This window comes from Eumetopias jubatus, unplaced genomic scaffold (genome assembly GCF_037043125.1).
Source record: "Eumetopias jubatus isolate StellerSeaLion01/CBP00866 unplaced genomic scaffold, mEumJub1_p1.0 scaffold_3, whole genome shotgun sequence".
NCBI lineage: Eukaryota > Metazoa > Chordata > Mammalia > Carnivora > Otariidae > Eumetopias > Eumetopias jubatus.
In genome coordinates this window covers 55,413,332-55,431,681 of record NW_028274809.1, presented here as the reverse complement: position 1 = coordinate 55,431,681, position 18,350 = coordinate 55,413,332, and the positions used below count along the sequence as shown (strand labels likewise).

The 18,350-nt window shown below is 45.2% G+C and overlaps 1 protein-coding gene across 1 annotated transcript in view; it reads right to left on the bottom strand.

The window, feature by feature from the left end:
• Positions 1 to 1,132: 1,132 nt before the first annotated feature.
• Positions 1,133 to 18,350, bottom strand: part of PDE11A (phosphodiesterase 11A) — a 376,001-nt gene continuing 358,783 nt past the window's right edge. Inside the window, exon 20 of the mRNA XM_028123415.2 lies at positions 1,133 to 1,291. Coding sequence (XP_027979216.1) covers positions 1,133 to 1,291 — 159 coding nt within the window. The remainder of the gene's footprint in view (positions 1,292 to 18,350) is intronic.

Here is an 18,350-nt window from a genome sequence, read left to right as displayed (position 1 = left end):
GGGGCGCAAAGTAGTTTTGTAGTCATTGCATCAATTTAATATCGTCTATTCTAATTATAAACCTAGTTTCCTAGAAAATATTTGTCCTCTGGCCAGACTGTTATTTCTTCACTTTTCAAGCATCATTTCTTACACTTAAGGAAAAATCGAAAACTGAGGACCACTGCATTTGGCTTTAGGTTGGTTTTGGTCGGAACCTTAAATGGTTTACAAAAACTTACCCCTAAGAGAACTCAAGGTAGTCTGTGATCGTTCTCCATGGTTCTGCTGTGTCTGGAAAATGTCCCTGCTGTTGGGAAGAGTTCCTAAGTATTCATGTGTCACCTGTGGTAAATCCAGCTGTGGATGTCCTTTCATTCCTCCTTTAATTAAAGTCTCTTAACCCATTCCTCCTGGGAGAAAACTTGGTCTACAAGGAAGGTTGAATTTTAAAAAACTGAAAAAGGGAACCGCAATCCCCATGGAGTGTTATGAGTGTTGTATAAACACCAGTCACACAAACACATCTGCTGTCTCCCTACTATGGGCCTTTTAGGGGAAAACTAGACATGATTGGTATCTGTAGGGATACTATAGTTTATATCTTAGGGAGGCGATTCTAAAGGCTCTGATCCATCATTAAGAAGCTTTGGGATAAAAATAAGATACCTCTACAGAATACAAAGTGGGATTCTTGGGACAATGTGGCACAAAAGAGCGCTGAGGAGAGGATGCAAAGGCAGGCGTTGCGTGGCCTGTAACAAATCAAGGGCGGGATAGGAAGTGAAGCAGCGCTAAGGGCGTCCTCACTGCTCCGGGCTCCCTGGGCGGGGAAGGAGCAGGGCCGGCTGTCCTCAGGCGCCGGCTCGTCTGCGCAGCGCCCCGGCTCAGCCTCAGGCCCTGGGTGCTCGGCGGCCGGCCGGCGGGGAAAGCCCAGGGCCGGGGCCGCGCTCCCTCCCCGCCTGCGGCTGCGTCCCTCAGGGCCGCGCTCTCCTCTGCTGACCCCCCTTCAAGGGGAAAGCCCAGGCGTGCTTCCCCGCGCAAACTGAGACTTCATCTGCCTGAGCGAAAAGGGGCCAAGGGATGCCGCCGACTGGACCGAGGTCGGCCCTTCAGGACACGGTCATTCTGCGGCGGCCGCGAAGCTGGACGGTTAGTTTCTGTCTTCCCCGGCGGCCGGCAAGAGGCTGGCGGAGGAGGGGGAGGCAGCCGACGCCAGCGGCCTTTTCTGGTGCAGCTCTTCCCACTTACTTCTGTTCGCCGCCACGGAATCCAGCATCGGCTTCAGTTTCACATTGACCTTCACCAACGCCTGAAGTAAAACAAAAAAACAGGTGGAGGAGAGGAACCCGAGTCACTGACACGATTTTCCGGCTTTCACTGGTGAGGACAATGGAAACTGGCTGCAAGAAATGAAAAGTGATAATTATTTTGGTAAACACGAGCTATTTACAAGAAGCAAATATGCATGTAACGCCATTGTGTTACATTAATAGAGCCATAGGGAAAAGGGAAAAATAAGACGGGGGTGGGGTGGGGGGTGGGGCTATGTACTACTCCCAGGGTGCCAGCCAGTTAGATTATGATCCTGTTTTTAATCCACAGCGGACAAGACAGGACACAAAATATCCAGCTCACACATGACTACTAATACGTATATTGTCGCCTGCCATGGAGACCTCCAGATCTCAGTAGACCATGAACTTCGGTTTTGACCAAGACACACCTTCCATTTGCTCCACCACAGATGGTGCTGGGTGGACTCACCGGATGAGAAAGGCCAGGGGACATCCTGAAAGAAGAGAGGGTGCTCATTTTTCCCACGAAGGATCTGGGAGCTGTGCTACACGTACAGATGTGGATGTGAACACGAACAGGGATGGACGCGAGCGAAGGGAGACAGGAGTGGGGAAGAGAGGGCCGGGGTGCCACGGAGAGCAGGACGGAAGAGGACATGCAGGCTGAGGCTGGAGGCCAACCCCGGACTCAGGGTCCTACTTGCAGGAGACTCTCCTAAATATTTTCTCCTTTAGTTAATTTTGAAATTTATTTATTTACTTATTTATTTATTTGACAGAGAGAGACACAGCAAGAGAGGGAACACAAGCAGGGGGAGTGGGAGAGGGAGAAGCAGGCTTCCCGCTGAGCAGGGAGCCCGATGCGGGGCTCTATCTCAGGACCCCGAAATCATGACCTGAGCCAAAGGCAGATGCTTAAGGACTGAGCCACCCAGGCGCCCCACTTAATTTTGTTACTAAAAAAAAAAAAAAAGAGTCCCCTACTCCTTAATGGTATAAACTTCCAGCTTTACAAAACTTGGATGGCCTCTATCATGGAACAGAGCAATGAATAAAACAAGGATGGTGGAGGTGTGGGGATGTTAGTTCATGGAAAGACAGTGTTCCCGCCCAATACCTGGGGTCTGCGTGCTGTAGCCACAGATGATCCCCCCACCCCCTGCTCCATGTAGACACCTTGCAGGTGTGTGTCCCCTTCATCCCAAGGGGAACAAAGCCACTGCAATGTTAGCATACCTCTGGAACAGCCTTCTTTCCAAGCAGGATGTGTGGTTAGGGGGAGGTTCATAGCAAAGCCTCCCAAAGGAGGAAAGAATAGCCCTTCATGTAGAGAGTGTCCTTTCCTAAACATGACTGCAAATCACCAGTTAGACCTGATCTATCCCCTCAAATAGCCCTCACTGCAGGATATGAGTTAAATGCAACTGGGTGTTAGTTAAGTGGTTGTCGAAAAGCCCAGAAGTAACCAGGGATCCTACTGAGCCGTGAGCCCTCCAACCTGGCTGAAGTGGGGTCCCTTCGCACAGACGTCTTTTAAACAGAGCATATTCTCTCTCTTAAAAGCGGTCTTTATTACACCAACCAACATTCAATTCTAAATCAGATTTATCAACCATTCCATACGGAAATAAAACATAGCAACATGATAACTCAGGTAGTGATCAAAATCCCCTTTATTTTCATGAGAAAAATGCAGGTTACTGCTTTCTGCTCAATGCACAGTTTTTTTATTTGGACAATAGTGTGGGGTAGCAATGAATGCCATGGTTTTATTTAGTATAGTTTGGCACTGGTCCTCTTCACTCTGATCAAGCCTTTTAATTAAACTGACTACTATAATTCCTATGGAAATTAGTGTTTATGTTATTTTCTTGCTACAAAAGCATTTCTCTAGAACTTATTTTTTTTAATCCCAGGAGCACAAATTGGAATTTTTTTCTGCCTGAAATGTAATTAAAAACTCATTTGATTACTATATTTCTGGCTCTGTTTTATTTATTAAATTCCTGTAATCAGTTTTCTTTTATGAAGCTGTTGGGAAATGATCTCAAAAGCAACACATTTTTCTCTTCCTTGGCAGGTTCCCGAGCATTTACTAAATTACATTCATAGCACCTGCCCATGATTCGAATTACTCCACCAATTTATTCCTTAAACCATTTAAGTTTATTTGGCTGAGTCCCAGACAGAGATTTCCTTCCCTTATCTAGCTCTTTGTTGTCTCTCTTGCTACCTTTGTGGTGAATACAAAAAACAAAACAAAACAAAAAAACACCAAAAAACAACTTTTCCGGGGTGGGGGGAGCAGTACATATTTCTCAGAATTCCTTCTCTTTGTTTCCTAGTCTCTTTAATTAAACACGGAATTGCCATATTAGAATATCGTTTTCCCCTGGCAGGTGCAGGTCTAGGCGAAGGTAGCAAAAAATCCCATCCTGTGCCATCAGTAAAAGAATTGCTCCTACTATTTAGAAAATATGGATATTCCTAAAAACTTCTCATCGGTGAGTGACACCTGATGAGTTATGTGCAAATGCTACTTGTTTGCAAGTCTTGTCTGACTTGTTCTTCACATTGCAAAAGAGAGAGGGGACAAATATCACCTGTCTCGTCACTCTCCATATGTATGCAAAGGGACTCTAAAGGTTATGTATGTGGTGCCATCAGCCATGGGATGCTGAATCTCCTCTGTGGCATCCCTGCAGTGGGACCCTCAGTATTTACACGTGTCCAGAGGCAGTGAACTCACTACCTCCCAGGTGGTTCTGATTTTAGAATGTTCTGTATATTGAACAGAAATCTATATCCGTGTAACTTCTACCTACTGGTCCTTTAAGCCGGAATCTACTTGAGCACTGTAGGACTGATGACTCATGTGCTGCTTCAAGCGTAGGTCAGGGTTGAGACTGACCTAATACCCCAACTTAGGATATGCTGCTTACTATCCCTTGGGGCAACTGTCCGGCTCTCTCGGGGGCCCCCAAGCTTGCGTCAGCTCCACCTGGCCCACCACAGACAGCACCTTGGATCCCTGCCCGCTCCGGGACACAGCCCTGGGCATCTAGTCATCCAAGTGGCTGTGGGCCCCCACTTCCTCCTGATTCCATTCACTCTGTTGTTGAGTCCCCTTGGGACCAGCAGCTACAGTTTATTCCACATTTTATTTATGTTTTGAATAAGTAATACATTCCCACAGTCCAATGGATATAAAGGGTAAAAAGGTACAATGCACAATCTCCCTTCACCCCTGCCTCAGACACTTTCTTTCACTAGAGGCAGCCAAAGTTATCAATTTCTTGGGTATCCTTCAAGAAACCTTTTATGCATATGTAAGCACATATAAAAATACATATATACATATGTATATAATGTCTATATGTATACATATATGTGTGTGTATATAATTAAGTTGATTCTCCTACCATTTTGGATGTTTCTTTCAGAGATGGAGTGAAATCAAAACTTTGTGGAACAACATTATTATGATGCTTGAGTGAGCCCAGATGTACTGTGTAGAAATTAGCACTTGGAGTATATGGAGAGGAGAGGGACCACATTCTAATTTTCTATTGCTATGACACTGAGAGTTTCTTCTGCGGAGCTTAATCTGCTGTGAATCCCATCTACTGTCATTTTCCTCTGAAGAATCGTAGGTTTCATTTCTAGGAGTTTGATTTGGGTGCTCTTTTTAATATCTTCCATGACTCTGTTTATCATGCTTGATCTTTTCTCTAGCCTTATGAACATATAAAACATAATAAATGTCTTAATGTCCTTCTCTATCAATTCTATGATCTGTATCATTTCTGAGTCTGTATTGATTGATTTTTTTCTCGTTATTATGGGCCAAGTTTTCTTGCTTCTTGGCATGCCTGGTAATTCTTGACTGGGTATCAGCCATTGTGAATTTTATGCTGTTGTGTGCTGGATTTTTATTTAATCCATTTGTTTTTGCATTTCTTTAAACATTTTTCAATTTTGTTCTGGAATGCGGTTAGGTGACTTGGAAATAAGCCTCAAAAGGACCACATTATTTCCAAGTCCAGAGTAGCCTGTAGTCTAGGGTTAACGCGGGTCCGCTACCCAGGCAATAATCTTCGGAGAACTATAGCCGGTACCTCATACATTTCAAGGGTTTTCTTTCAGGCTCTGGCTGGTGGGAGCGTGGACTGTTCCCCAGCCTGTGCGAGCTCTGAGCATTGTTCTACTTGCTCCTTTTTGCTGTTTTTTTCCTCAGCCTTAGCAGCTTCCCCACACGCATGTGGTGAACAGCGCTAAAGATCGCTCTGCAAGTCTGTGGAGCTCGCTCGCGCTCTCTCTCTCTCTCTCTCTCTCTCTCTCTCTCGTCTCGTAGCTCTCTTCTCCCTGGTCCTCTTGCCTGGGAACTCCAACCTCCTTGGCCTCCCCAGACCCCGGGCTCTGCCTCGTCAGCTCAGTGAGACCGGGTTTCCCTCCCTGTGCGGTGGCCGGAAGCAGCTCCCGCGCTGAGCGGTGAGTGGTGAGCGGAGATCCGGGAGCGCTGAGCGGAGAGCGCAGAGCGGAGAGCGCTGAGCGCAGAGCGGAGAGCGGAGAGCGCTGACCGCGGAGAGCGCGGAGCGGAGAGCGCGGAGCGGAGAGCGGAGAGCGGAGAGCGCTGAGCGCGGAGAGCGCGGAGCGGAGAGCGCGGAGCGGAGAGCGGAGAGCGCGGAGCGCGGAGCGGAGAGCGGAGAGCGCTGACCGCGGAGAGCGCGGAGCGGAGAGCGCGGAGCGGAGAGCGCTGAGCGCGGAGCGGAGAGCGCGGAGCGGAGAGCGGAGAGCGGAGAGCGCGGAGCGCAGAGTGGAGAGCGGAGAGCGCTGAGCGAGGACAACTGCAGGGCTCACTTCGTTTGCTCCCCTCTCTCAGGAACCACTATATTGGGCTACATGCTGCCCGAGTCCTCTGTCAACTCTCGTTTCACGCTCTTTCCCGGTCACTCTCTCCCGGCCAGCACTGGAAGTCCCTTATCAGCGGTTTTAAACGGCTCCGTGTGGGGGACTACCCCGGGAGCCCCCATGGGAGTGGAAACAGGGCCTCTCGGCTTTGCGTCTGTAGCTCCTCCGGCAGCGGCCGTTGGGGAACAAGAACCTTTCCTCTCCTCTGCCCTCAGACCGAGGCAGGAGGGAGGCGCGAGGCTAGGCCAGCGGCCCGGGGCTGAGAGCGGGGTCAGGGCGTTCTGACCGGCTGCAGAAAGCTGCTATAAAAACAACCCCAGAACGACCCTCTTGGGAAATGAATATAGTATCCTCTCTTATTACCATTATTCCTGAGACCATGTTCTGTTTTGTTTTGTTGTCCGTTCACCAAGCTGCTAGGAGTCGGATTCTGGCCCTGCTTTTCCCTCTGCCGTCATGATCCACGTCTGCTATCTTGTGGCCCGGTGTGTACTTCTCAGCTGACCACAATCACTTCTTAGAACTCAACCGCTCCATAGACCGGGCACATGCGGGACAAGGGAATCAACCAGGAGAAAGCCACGTTCTTAGAAAAAGTCATTACTCCTCTACTCTGTTGTTGGAAGGGGGCCTAAAGGAGCACCAGCAAATTAAAACCACATTTGTCTTTGAACTTGAAAATGTCCAACTATGTCATTAAGATCTTTTCAAAACTTTGAGGGAGTTATCTGAGCTGGCTATTCATTTACTTTTTTAAAAGGCCAAACAGAGAAGATGGTTTTCCCTTCCTATGGTTGAATTATGTAATTCCAAAGTGCTGGCAATAAGATTTAGTATTTTCTGTCTTCCTTCACCCCCACCTTACCCAAGAGAAATATTCAGAACTAAGAGGTACAATACATGGTAGAAAACAACCAATTTAAGGTATTTCTTTGGGTCACCTGGGTGGCTCCATGGTTAAGCGTCTGCCCTTGGCTTGGGTCATGATCCCAGGATCCTGGGATCGAGCCCCGCATCGAGCCCCGCATCGAGCCCCGCATCGGGCTCCCTGCTCAGTGGGGAGTCTGCTTCTCCCTCTCCCTGTGCCCCTCCCTCTGCTTGTGTTCCCTCTGTCAAACAAATACATGATTTTTTAAAAAAAATTAAAAAAGTATTTCTTTAATATCAATTTTTTGATAAAATATAAAATTAGACTTGGAGCCCATCTCAACTGTTTGAGGCAATATCTCTGTTATGAAGATATGATCACTTTTACTACCATGATTATTTAGTTTTTGCGTGAAAATGTCAAAAAGCCCATTTGAGGGTTGGTATCTTGAAATGGAAAATCACTGATGATATGACCAGCTGCTGTCATCTCTGCTCAGACCTTCAACGGGAGGGGCAGGAGAGCATGCGTGGTGGCAGGCCCTGAGATTCTCTTGGATTCATGGGACTGGCCAGAGCATCTCTGAGGAACAAAGAAGGCTTCTTCTGAAGGTATGTGCCTTCAGAAAGAAGGGGCCAGTTGTGGGAGCAAATCCAAACGTCTAAATTATCGAACTGCTATATCTCTTGATTCCCAGAGGTTAAGATTATTCATGATTCAAGCTAACGTAGTCCTGAATTTTCCATGCCATGTGGCAGTGGTGCAGTTGGCTAAGGATCATGTTTGGCTTGCCAGCCTTCCATTCTTCTGTCCCATTGCAAAGGCCACAGACAGTGAACTGCTTGTCCAGAACTGAATTCGTCACCTTCTTCCCAACTTCCTTCTTCAGTTCACTCTCTCAGGGAACTAAGCATTATCACCTCCACCCAACTGTTCAGCCCAGAAATCTTTGAGCCATCCGTGACATCTCCCTCTTCCCCCCACCCCAAACTTATCACCAGGTCCTGTCAATCCTGCTTCCAAAGTCTCTTTTCATGTCAGCCTCTTGCCATGTCTCCAACCCTGGTTTAGAAGGCCGTCATCTTCTCAACTGCTCTAACCTGCTCCTCGCCTACCTGCCTGCCTCCCCTCCCCTCCCCATCTAATTAACCATCCACATTGTAGCCACAGACCCCAGCTCGTCCCTCTCTACCCCAAGCCTTTCAGTGGCTCCCATCTGATATGAATGTGCTGGAAGACTCCACTGGAAAAAGAGAACTGTGGTATTAAAAGAGAATGGAATCCAGAAACAACACAGGAGAGGAAAAAACCCCATAAAACCCAATGGAAAACTTGGGTTAAGGTACAAAAGCAGAATTTTGAAATGCCCAAATAATCCCATCAAGTTTTCTAGAAAACCTGAAATTCACATCTTTCTAACATCTTTCTGAGTAAAAAAATAAATAATAAAAAAAAATAAGCCAAACTCCACATGGTGTGTTTGGCAGGAGAGTCGCCGAAGCGTTAGTTACTACATGTGAGAGCAGATGGAGCTGGCTATGGGGTCCAGATGGGAGGCAGCAAACAGATTCCTCCTAAACTTCACTCTTTCTCTCCCCAGTTCAATGGCCTTTGAAACTCAAGGTTGTGTAAAAATTAATTTGCATTAAATTGCTTAAGATAATGTATTAACTACCATAAGAGGCTTCCAGCAGTTTTTTAAAACTTGCTTCGAAAAGCTAATAATCAAATAATGGTGAACACAGAAGCAAGCCAAGACTTCTGTGAATAAATGTTTTTAAACATTCACATTAAAGATACCCACTTTAAAATAAATCTTTAGTGGGTAATTTGCTAAAGTCAGAAAGTTAATAATAATCATTTACATACATTACACATGTAACTATGCCAGGCACTGTGTACTATTGGGTTCTTCCCAGGCTAGAATGCAATGGAACTCAAAGGGCTCTAGCCTTATGACTTCTGCTCCATTTGGGGACAGAGTCATTTACTCTGCCAGGACTCTGGCATCTCTAATAGAGATTGCTAGTTGCCTTCTGAATATGCATTTCAGCCTCCCCTGACCTTAGGAATGGCCAGGGAGGTTTAAGCAGAATTCATGAGGAAGAGTTTCTGAGGAAACTCTTAAATGGGAGTTTATTCAGCTGGAAGGTGCATCCTTTTGCTCTTGGTCCTATCTCCTTCTCGGTGCTGGAATATTAACATGATGGCTGGAGCTATAGTGGCCACTTTGTGACTATGAGGCAACCTTAAGTATGGCAGCCACATGCTAAGGAAAGAAAAACAGGGACTGGGTCTCTGATGGCTATGGAACTACCATATCATAGCAGTCTAAAGTGGACTTCTCTGGATTATTTTGAAGGAGAGAGAAAAACAAATTTCTATTTTGTTTAGCTGTTGTGATTTCAGATCTCTATTACTAGCAGCTGCATGCAATATCTAATTGAAAGAACCGATGTCATGTTGTAGGTCTCTATTTTCTGTTGAACTGTGCAGGTGTCAGAGAATTCTAGTTGATTCCTTGCACTGGGGAATTATGAGTTAACTTTTTATGACAGCAGGTTATAAGTGAACCGTAAGAGACAGCAGAGGCTATACACTGTCCCTTTACTGTTCCTCTGATAATAAAATCCATTCCGTGTGCTCTGAGTATGCACATAATTCAGGCCTGACCAACAGGAGTGCCTCATTGATTGGTGTAGGAATAGGGTTGCGGCCCAAGCTAAGGCAATCAGAACTCTCTCTAAGTTTTACCTGGAACTGCTGGAAATGAGGTTTTCCTTTTCATGCTTCTTTTGGTGTGATAATACCTCTAATAGACATGTGACATTAGACCTGTCAGGATGTGTGAGGAAAGCCTGGTTGAGAATGAAGCCAAAACATACGTAGGAGGCAGAGAAAAGGGGACACATCTTATGGTATCTTTTGAATGCCCTGGCTCTAGCTCTGTGCCACCAGCCACATGTGCCTCTCAGCTCCCCCCTTACTTGAGCCAATCAATTCCCATTTCTGCTCAGACTAATCTGGGTGAGTTTCTGAGCTCCAAATAGTCTTTTGCTGTTGTCATTTATTTTTCTTTGTCACCCCCAGAATTACTTGAGATTGAACCTCCCCCACCCCCTACCCCCGCCCCCAGACTTTGAACTGGCAGCTCCCATAAGGAAGTCTCAGCTTCCTCAGCACACAAAGTTGCTGCTGACACTCACTGGGCAGTGCTCTTTACGAAATTAGTGAGGGTCAGAGATCAGCTAGCAGTTCTCTCCCTTCTCCTTGAATCCCAGAAGTGTCCCAAGGGTTGCTCATTCTTTGCCTGCCATGTTATGGGGACTCAGAAAATGCTAACAGTGTATGCCAATTCCCTCTGGTGGCAAAGTCAGCAGGCCTGTGGAATTTCAGCTTCCAACGAAGGAATACTCAAAGGAATCGGGAGTTGCCATCCATGTAGCCTCGATTTTCCCTGTAGACCAGGTGAGTTCTGACAGAAAGGACAAACAGCAACGAGCTGTTACTTTCTCTTTAGTGGGAGTTCACTATTACCCCATGTTTGTCATATCGGGTGAGATGCTTTTTCCATTTGAGAAAACTATTTTTCTATACATGTGCAGTAACAGCTTGGCTGTGTCCAAATTTTGCAAATGCCAAAAAATATTGTCAGATCTTTCTGAAATCTTTTAGTGATATTTGAGATCTTAAAATCTAAATAATGTGAGGCAGTTACCTGAACAGCAGTAAAGATGATAAAGCCACGGAGGTAATGCTTATTATGAGGGTACGCGAGCTCATTAGAATCCAATGGAAGAGTGATTCAGATCTATAATCAGAATCCTAAGGGCATAGTCTGGCCAGGTTATAACATTGATGTTTGTAGCATCGATGTCTAATATCCTGAAAGCTAATTATAGTACTAGTAAGAACTTAGGAAGTGATCCTTTCCTTTCCGAGGTGTGAAGCAGATGCCTATAGAAGTGAAGATGCTACAATGCTTGATACCCATTTTCTCTCCCTCTTTTCTTTCCATTTCCATTCCCTTCCGACCTCTCAGGTTATGTGTTTTGCTTACTTTATTTATACGCTCAAGGGATTCCTCTGTGGAAAATGATACTTACAAATGACATTAACATTCTGAATTCATGAGGCAGGAATTTTCGTCTCTCTTGGGATAAACAGCATTGTTATTTCCATCATAGAGGGCAAGAGTCTTAAACTCAACAAAAACAAAAACAAAAACAAACCAAAAAAAACCCAAAAAACCCTCAAATGTCTACAGGGACAGGCCGGGACAGTTAATGCATGAAATAGGCTGCACGAGACAGCTGGGCGTGGTGGGGCCTCCAGCAAACTGGACTGTTTACAGTTTTAAAAACAGCGTTCAGCTGAATGAAACGGGCCTGTGGGCTGAGTCAGTTCTGTGGGCTGCCATCTGCCTGCCGTGACAGACAGGAAAACCCGTCTTGCCATAATGAACTCACTACTGGGTACTGAATGCGTCCCATGTTCCAGGCTCCATTTGAGGATCTCTCCGTATGTGAGCTGATGAAACCCCGCAACAGTGCTGGCAGATTGGTATTGTTGATCCCGTTCTGACAGATGAGGAACCTTAGACTGGGGGAAATGAAGTCAAAGGCACCAGAGTGAACATGGTTAAAATACAGCAGAGCTGGAATGCCAGTTGTGACCTGCCTGAGTACAAAGCCCGTGGAAGGGATCTCACTGGGAACCTGGTAATGACAGGTGTCTCTCCCACCTAACTGCAGTGTCAGGCAAGTGGAGTGCCTCTTTTGTTCTGGGGTCTGGGACACTCTTTCGGGACAAGCCCACAGGTCGGAGACCACCTCCCTGAGTAATGTAGAAACACCATCTCCCAAACATTAGCTGCGGACAGTGAATCTTTTATCTGTGACTCATCTACTCTGTCCCGCCCTGGGAAAATAAAACAAGGGTTTTAAGTAGTAAATAACAGGCAGGCCCAAAGATAGTTTGTGTAAATGCGAGCAAGGAGAACCGCCTCTTCTGTTATAATGAGCCCCTCTAGGATACTGTCCTAAGTTATCCTGTTGTTTGGGTTTTTAGAACATATTGGTAGCTAATCAATCACCTTCATTGTGTAGGCAACATCTGACTTGGAAGGAAAGGTTGCTGACCCAGAAGCCGCAGCCTCTGACGGATGGGACCATAGGTGGTTGGAACACGTAACTAAAGCTCAGCCACCTGGCAACAGTCCTCCCCTCCACGCACTGGGATGTTTTCCGGTGAAACGGGGCCATCTGCGATTTTATAGAAATATACAGACTCGATTATTTTGGCCAAGTTCAATGTGTAAGAAGGACCATTTAAACATTTTTAGTTTGTTGAGCTCCAGGAATTTGGTGTGGACTTCTCATGTGCCTTGAGTCTTAAGCTTCCCCAAACAGAATGGATAGGGTGCCTATGTAAAAATATGGAATTGTGATTCCATGCCCTTGGTGTGAATGGTGTTCTGAGAAAGGTGCTATGGGGCCTTCAAGAAAGGATTCTAGAATACTCCACTAACATTTTGCTCTCCGATTTTTTAGCCTATATTTGAGCATTTCAAAAGAATCAAAACACTAATTATTGGTACTGATGAGCCGCTTAGTGAGCACCACGCAAATGATTATGGAACATTTCTTGCGAGGCTTTACGGGTGGTCCTCATGCTCAGTACCACACAGGCTCAGGTTTGAGACAGGAAGGAGCCCTCAAAGCCTGTGCACCCCAATGTCCCACATCTACAGAGCACCAGATCCAAAGCACCCATGAGAAATCCAAGATCCTTGGGACAAAAATCCTCTAGTACTTTGGTGGTTTCTCTCCGTATGTAAGAGAACTTTCTTTTTCCTAATTTTATAAGATAATGAAGAAAGTGAGAGTTTGGAGACAAAGAATAGGAAGACAAGAAAAGGAATATTTTGCACATACCACTGGGTGTATGAGGAGGATATTGCTTCATTAGCTGGCCTTCTCTTTGTCCAAAGAAAGAGGCCAAGCTGGTCACTTTAAGACCTGGTCGAGGGTATGCTATTGTGGCTTTTCTTTAGTTACATTGCTAACTTCCCCAAAAGCTGAGATATGGGAAAACTTTGTCTGGGGACAGCAGGACCATGACCCTGGATATTTTTTATTACATTACTGAAGTGCAGTTTAAGGATGAGAACATCAGGACGTTATGAATAGAAATTTCCTAAGGGGCAACGATTTTCTATCTCTCAATGCTGGGAAGTTTTACAGTCATTTGCCTTCCAAACACCGACCATTTAAAAATAAATAAGCATCCCAATAAAATGACAAACTAGATTTGTTTTTGAACTAAATTCTAAAGCTCACATGGAAAGATAAACACACATCCTTAGAAAAATACTGCAAGAGTAATGCTGAAGACGAAACTAGGCTTATCATTAAATATATTATAAAAGACATTAATTAAGGTAGTATGACGAGGTGGACAGATCGATAGAACAGACTAGAAAGACTAAGAATAGAATTAAATTTAAAGAAATTTAGCCTATGATAGAGGTGACTTTTTAAATCCTAAGGAAAAAGACGAGTCAAAAGCTGATGGGAAAACTGGGGAACCACCTGAAAACCTAAAGTTGGATTCTGATCTCATACTTCACATCCAACAAAATAAAGTACAGCCAGATGAATCAGAGGTACAAATATAAAGAAAAAAAAAAGAAACCGTAAAATACTAAAAGATGTTCTGAGAAAAATTCTTAAATGTTATCCTTTTGCAATGGGAAAATCATTCTATGCATGACATGAAATCCAGAAGCCACAAAAGAGTCATGAATTTGACTACACAAAATCGATATATTTCTGTACAGCATAAACAAAGGGAAAAGGTAAATGACAACCTTTTGCTACAGATAAAGGTCTATTTCTTTAATATATAGTGAGCGCCTACAAATCAAAAAGACCACCAGCCTAATAGAAAAATGGCAAAAATATGAAGAGTTTACAGAAAAAATACAAATTGCTCCTAACAAGTCTATACTAAAAATATGATTAGACTCATTTATGATATGGAAGAGGCAAATGAAAACTATAATGAGATAGATTTTACCCTATCATATTGACACAATTCAAGAAGTTTGATAACATAGTGTGTTGTTAAAGGTGTGGAGAAAGGGGCACCTCACATATTGCTGGTGAGAATATAAATTGGTACACACTGCACAGAGGGAAAGTTGGCAATACCTATCAAGATTTCAAATGCCTGTATGCCAAATAGCCAATACTTCTTTTGCGTATTTATCCTACAAATAAAGTCTTTATCCTACAAATAAAGTGTTTATCCTACAAATAAAGTGTGAAGAATGCATTTACAAGGATATTTATTGCACATTGTTTACAGTAGCAAACTATGAGACATGACATCGGTGTCCTTAAATAATTAATCATTGGTTAAATATTTTATTCTTCATCTTTAAAATCTAATACCCTATGGCCATCAAAAAGATGGAAGCAGCTGCTGCCTGGGCACTGGAACAGGAAAATCTCAAAAATATATCAAGTGTGAAAAAACACGGTCTGGAGCAGGATATACTTATGCTCATATATGTGCACATACATGTATATACGCAGACACATGCACGCATATGTACATACATACGGGCAGAGTGTGCATATGCGTACATATATGCTGCATGAGAAAACAGTGCGTAAGCAGTGGGTATAAAAAATGCTTTTCCATAGATTGTCTTTAGAGGCATACATAAGAAGGTCATTAGAGGTGGTGGCCCCTGAGGGAGGTGCCTTGGGGGACAGGAGTGTGAGGGAGGATCACTTTTCTCTAATTCTTTTGTGCCTTTTGAATTCTGTTCACTGGATGTGTATAAAGTATTTAACAGTAAGATATTTAAACATTTTATCATGAACCGATAAAGGAACTAGCAATCTTTGATCACGTGTGAGAATTATTAAATAACAAGTCATCTATCTGATTGTTAATAGTGAAAGAAGGTTCACAGATACAAGGATAAAGAAGAGAAATGCTTAGTTCATGAAGATCGAAATAATTTAGTGTTTCGCCACCATAATTCAAGAATTATTTCAGTACGTTAAAGTATGTGGCGATACTGTTATGTATACGTTATAACCCCCTCCCCCAGCCCACTCAGCCACCCACATCACAAATAAGGGCCGACTACCTCATTGATCCTAAACATTTCCTCTGAGAAGCGATCAATGTCCCCTGCCTGGCCATTAAATAGATTTTGAAAAACTCTTCAATCCGTATCAGTCTCATATCCTTATTTAGTTCCTCAAATTTGCCCTCAGCTGGGAATTGGGCAGGCAACTGTGGTTCTGTTGTGTTCACCACTCATTTGAAGGGCCCCATCCATCATCATTTCTAGGCCTTTTCTGATGCAATGTAGCTTGTTCTTTGTCTTTCTTAAAAACTGAATGGCTGTTAAATTATCCATTTATCTTCCTTCAGATTTTCTGTTCAGTTTCTCAGGCCCTCTCAGGGCTGTCTTTTCTACCTTGTTTGCTGACTTTTCATTCCATTTCCCCCGTTCTCCGAGGCATCTTGGTTCACCATGCTGTCCTTCAAAACAAACTCCCTGGTTCGATCTGCTTTCTGCTTGCTGGAAATCGGCATCACTACTTGTGTAGACTTCCTTTAAATTTCGTCCCTTCAGGAGAAACTTGAAAACTCTGAGATTATATGTTTCCAATTTTCCCCATAGATGGCAGGGTGTACTGGGACAAACCATCACTGAAGGTCGGAAGTCTTGGGTTGTAAACCAGTTTTGCTGCTACTAATTCGGGTCACAAGTGACCTTTCAAGTTTCTGCTTTCCCAACCTACAGATTATTTATAAGCTCACTTCTCGTCAAGAATCTTCGTATCACAACAGCATGTTGTCTCCGTGTATAGTGACCCACTGAGGATGTGAGGTTTGTGGCACATTAAGGCCTACACACACACACACATACATACACACACACTCACACACGCAGGTGGCAGCAGGAGCCCAGATTTGGAAGCAGAATCTAAGCTCTGTCATCTAATAGCTTCGTCTTCTTGGGCAAGATACTGAAACTCTCCAGCCTCAGCTTTCACATCTGGAAAAGGGGGATAATAGTAGGATCTGGCTTGCTATCGCTAAGAGGATTAAATCAGATAATGCTTGGAAAGTCAGACTGGTGCCTGGCACATAGTAAATGCTCAGGAATGTTATTGTAGACTTACAACATCTTAGTAAGCTAGGCAGTTTGGTAGTTACTCAAATTTACTATACCGGCTACTGAAGCTTAGGGGACGTATTAATGATAGTAATAATAATGACAACTCACATGTATGTATGCATTTCCACGAGCCTCCTCTCCCTTGGTTCAGACTCTTGGAAAGGTTGATATTAACTATCGTCATTTCCCTTTGCGCCAAGAAGAGAGTCACTTTGTAAGGCCAAAGTCTTTTAAAACTTAGCAAAGTGGCATTACTTTTAGTCCAACCTACAAGCTTGTGGTGATCACCATAAAAACTGTAAGGAGTGGCTCCTGGGTGGCTCAGTTGGTTAAGCATCTGCCTTGGGCTCAGGTCATGATCCCAGGGTGCTGGGATGGAGTCCTGCGTTAGGCTCCCTGCTCAGCAGGGAGTCTGCATCTCCCTCTGCCCCTCCCCCTGCTTGTGCTCTCTATCAAATAAATAAATAAAATCTTAAAAAAAAAAGTCCGAGGATAGCAAGATTTAGGTTTTATAAATGTGGAGGGCAGATTTGAAAGGATGCTTATAAAAACACTCAGCCCCTACTGGCCTCTCTTAGGTCTCCTTTCAGTTTCCCTCTGTCTCATTCTTCTCTGTAAGTCTCTGTTGCTCTTTTTCCTTTCCTATTTAGTTTTCGGCCATTCAGAGCATCTGTAGCACAAAGATTATAGACGACATAGGAAGGCAAGGACTTGGAGAATTACTCTTCCTTTTCTGTTATTTTATGGTTCTGTGGTTTATCTCTCCCTTTGCTTGTAGGAGGCAGCGGCTGGTAGGCTGAAACTCCCCCTGATTCACCGGGGCGATTGTGAACAGCAAGTATAACCTCCCTGCTTTCTCAGCCGTGAAATAAAGACAGAAATGCTAACACCCGCCACAGGGCAACTCGGGAATGGTGGGTTATTTCAGGGCACGCGGAAAGCACAAGGCGCGGAGGGGACGCCAGAGCTTCCTAGCGGCACCGCATAAGCCACTCCTCCCCGTTCCCCGTTTCTGCGCCCCCCCCACCCCCGCAGGCTGTGCTGCCGAGGCCGTCCCGTGGGGTCTCCCCGGAGGTCGGTGGCATAGTGTGTGCGGGGCATTGCAGCTGGGCAACAGAGACGATGAATGCAAATAAGTGTAATGTGCTAGTAAAGGAAAATGCAAAGGGGCCCTGAGGCTGCGGTCTCTACCTCCTGGGAGCAAACCAAGCTTTTACCGGGAGCCTGTCATCTGAGCAGATTCCTCAAGTAAGAGTAGGATTTGCTGGGGGAGACGAGGGAGAGGTAGGGCGGGCAGTGAGAGCCATGTGAGCAAAGGCACGGTGTGCGAGCGTGCACGCGCGTGTGTGTGTATGTGCCACGTCGGTGGAGTAGCAGTTTGGGAAATGGCAGGTGACCAGTTACCTCAAGAGCAGAGGGGACGGAGCAAGGAGGGAGAGAAGGTGAGCTGAGGAAGGTCAAATGCCAGCTTAGACGTTTCCCTCCAGAAACGGGGAGGGAGGGTCTGAAGGACCCACGGTCAAATTTGCTTTCGGAAGATAACTCCCGTGTTGCTTTGGCCGATGGGACTGAGGCCGTGAAACTCGCCAGGGGCTGCTGAGCGTGACAAGGTCTGAGTGGGGACAGAGGACCCAGAGGAAGGAGAAAAATCATGATGTGGCAACGAAAAAATAATAACTGGCACCTGGTCTTGTTTTATAACGTGTTTCTGGGCTTATTGATGATAGCAGGTTTTTTAAAGCTGTCTTTTGTTTTTTGTATTTATTGTATCCTCTGAATTCCATTTTCCCTTCGTTGTTTTTGATTTGCTTCCACTCCTTCATAGTGGGGCTCTCCTGAAACAGCCTGTGGCCCTTCTCCTTTTGCACAGTTCAAGTGCAAGGCACCGAAAACAGCTCCCAGGCAGTGTGGCCGCGGAAGAAGGGCAGAAGCTGTCCCCGGCTGCGCGCTGGTCGCTGGGGGGCATCCTGCTGGGAGCTGACTCTCACTGAGAGCGTCCCAAGTGCAAGTACGTGCGGATCCTTTCTCTGAGGCCACTCTTCTGCTCCTGGGGATGTCTGGCTGTTGGCATCCTGGGTGCAGG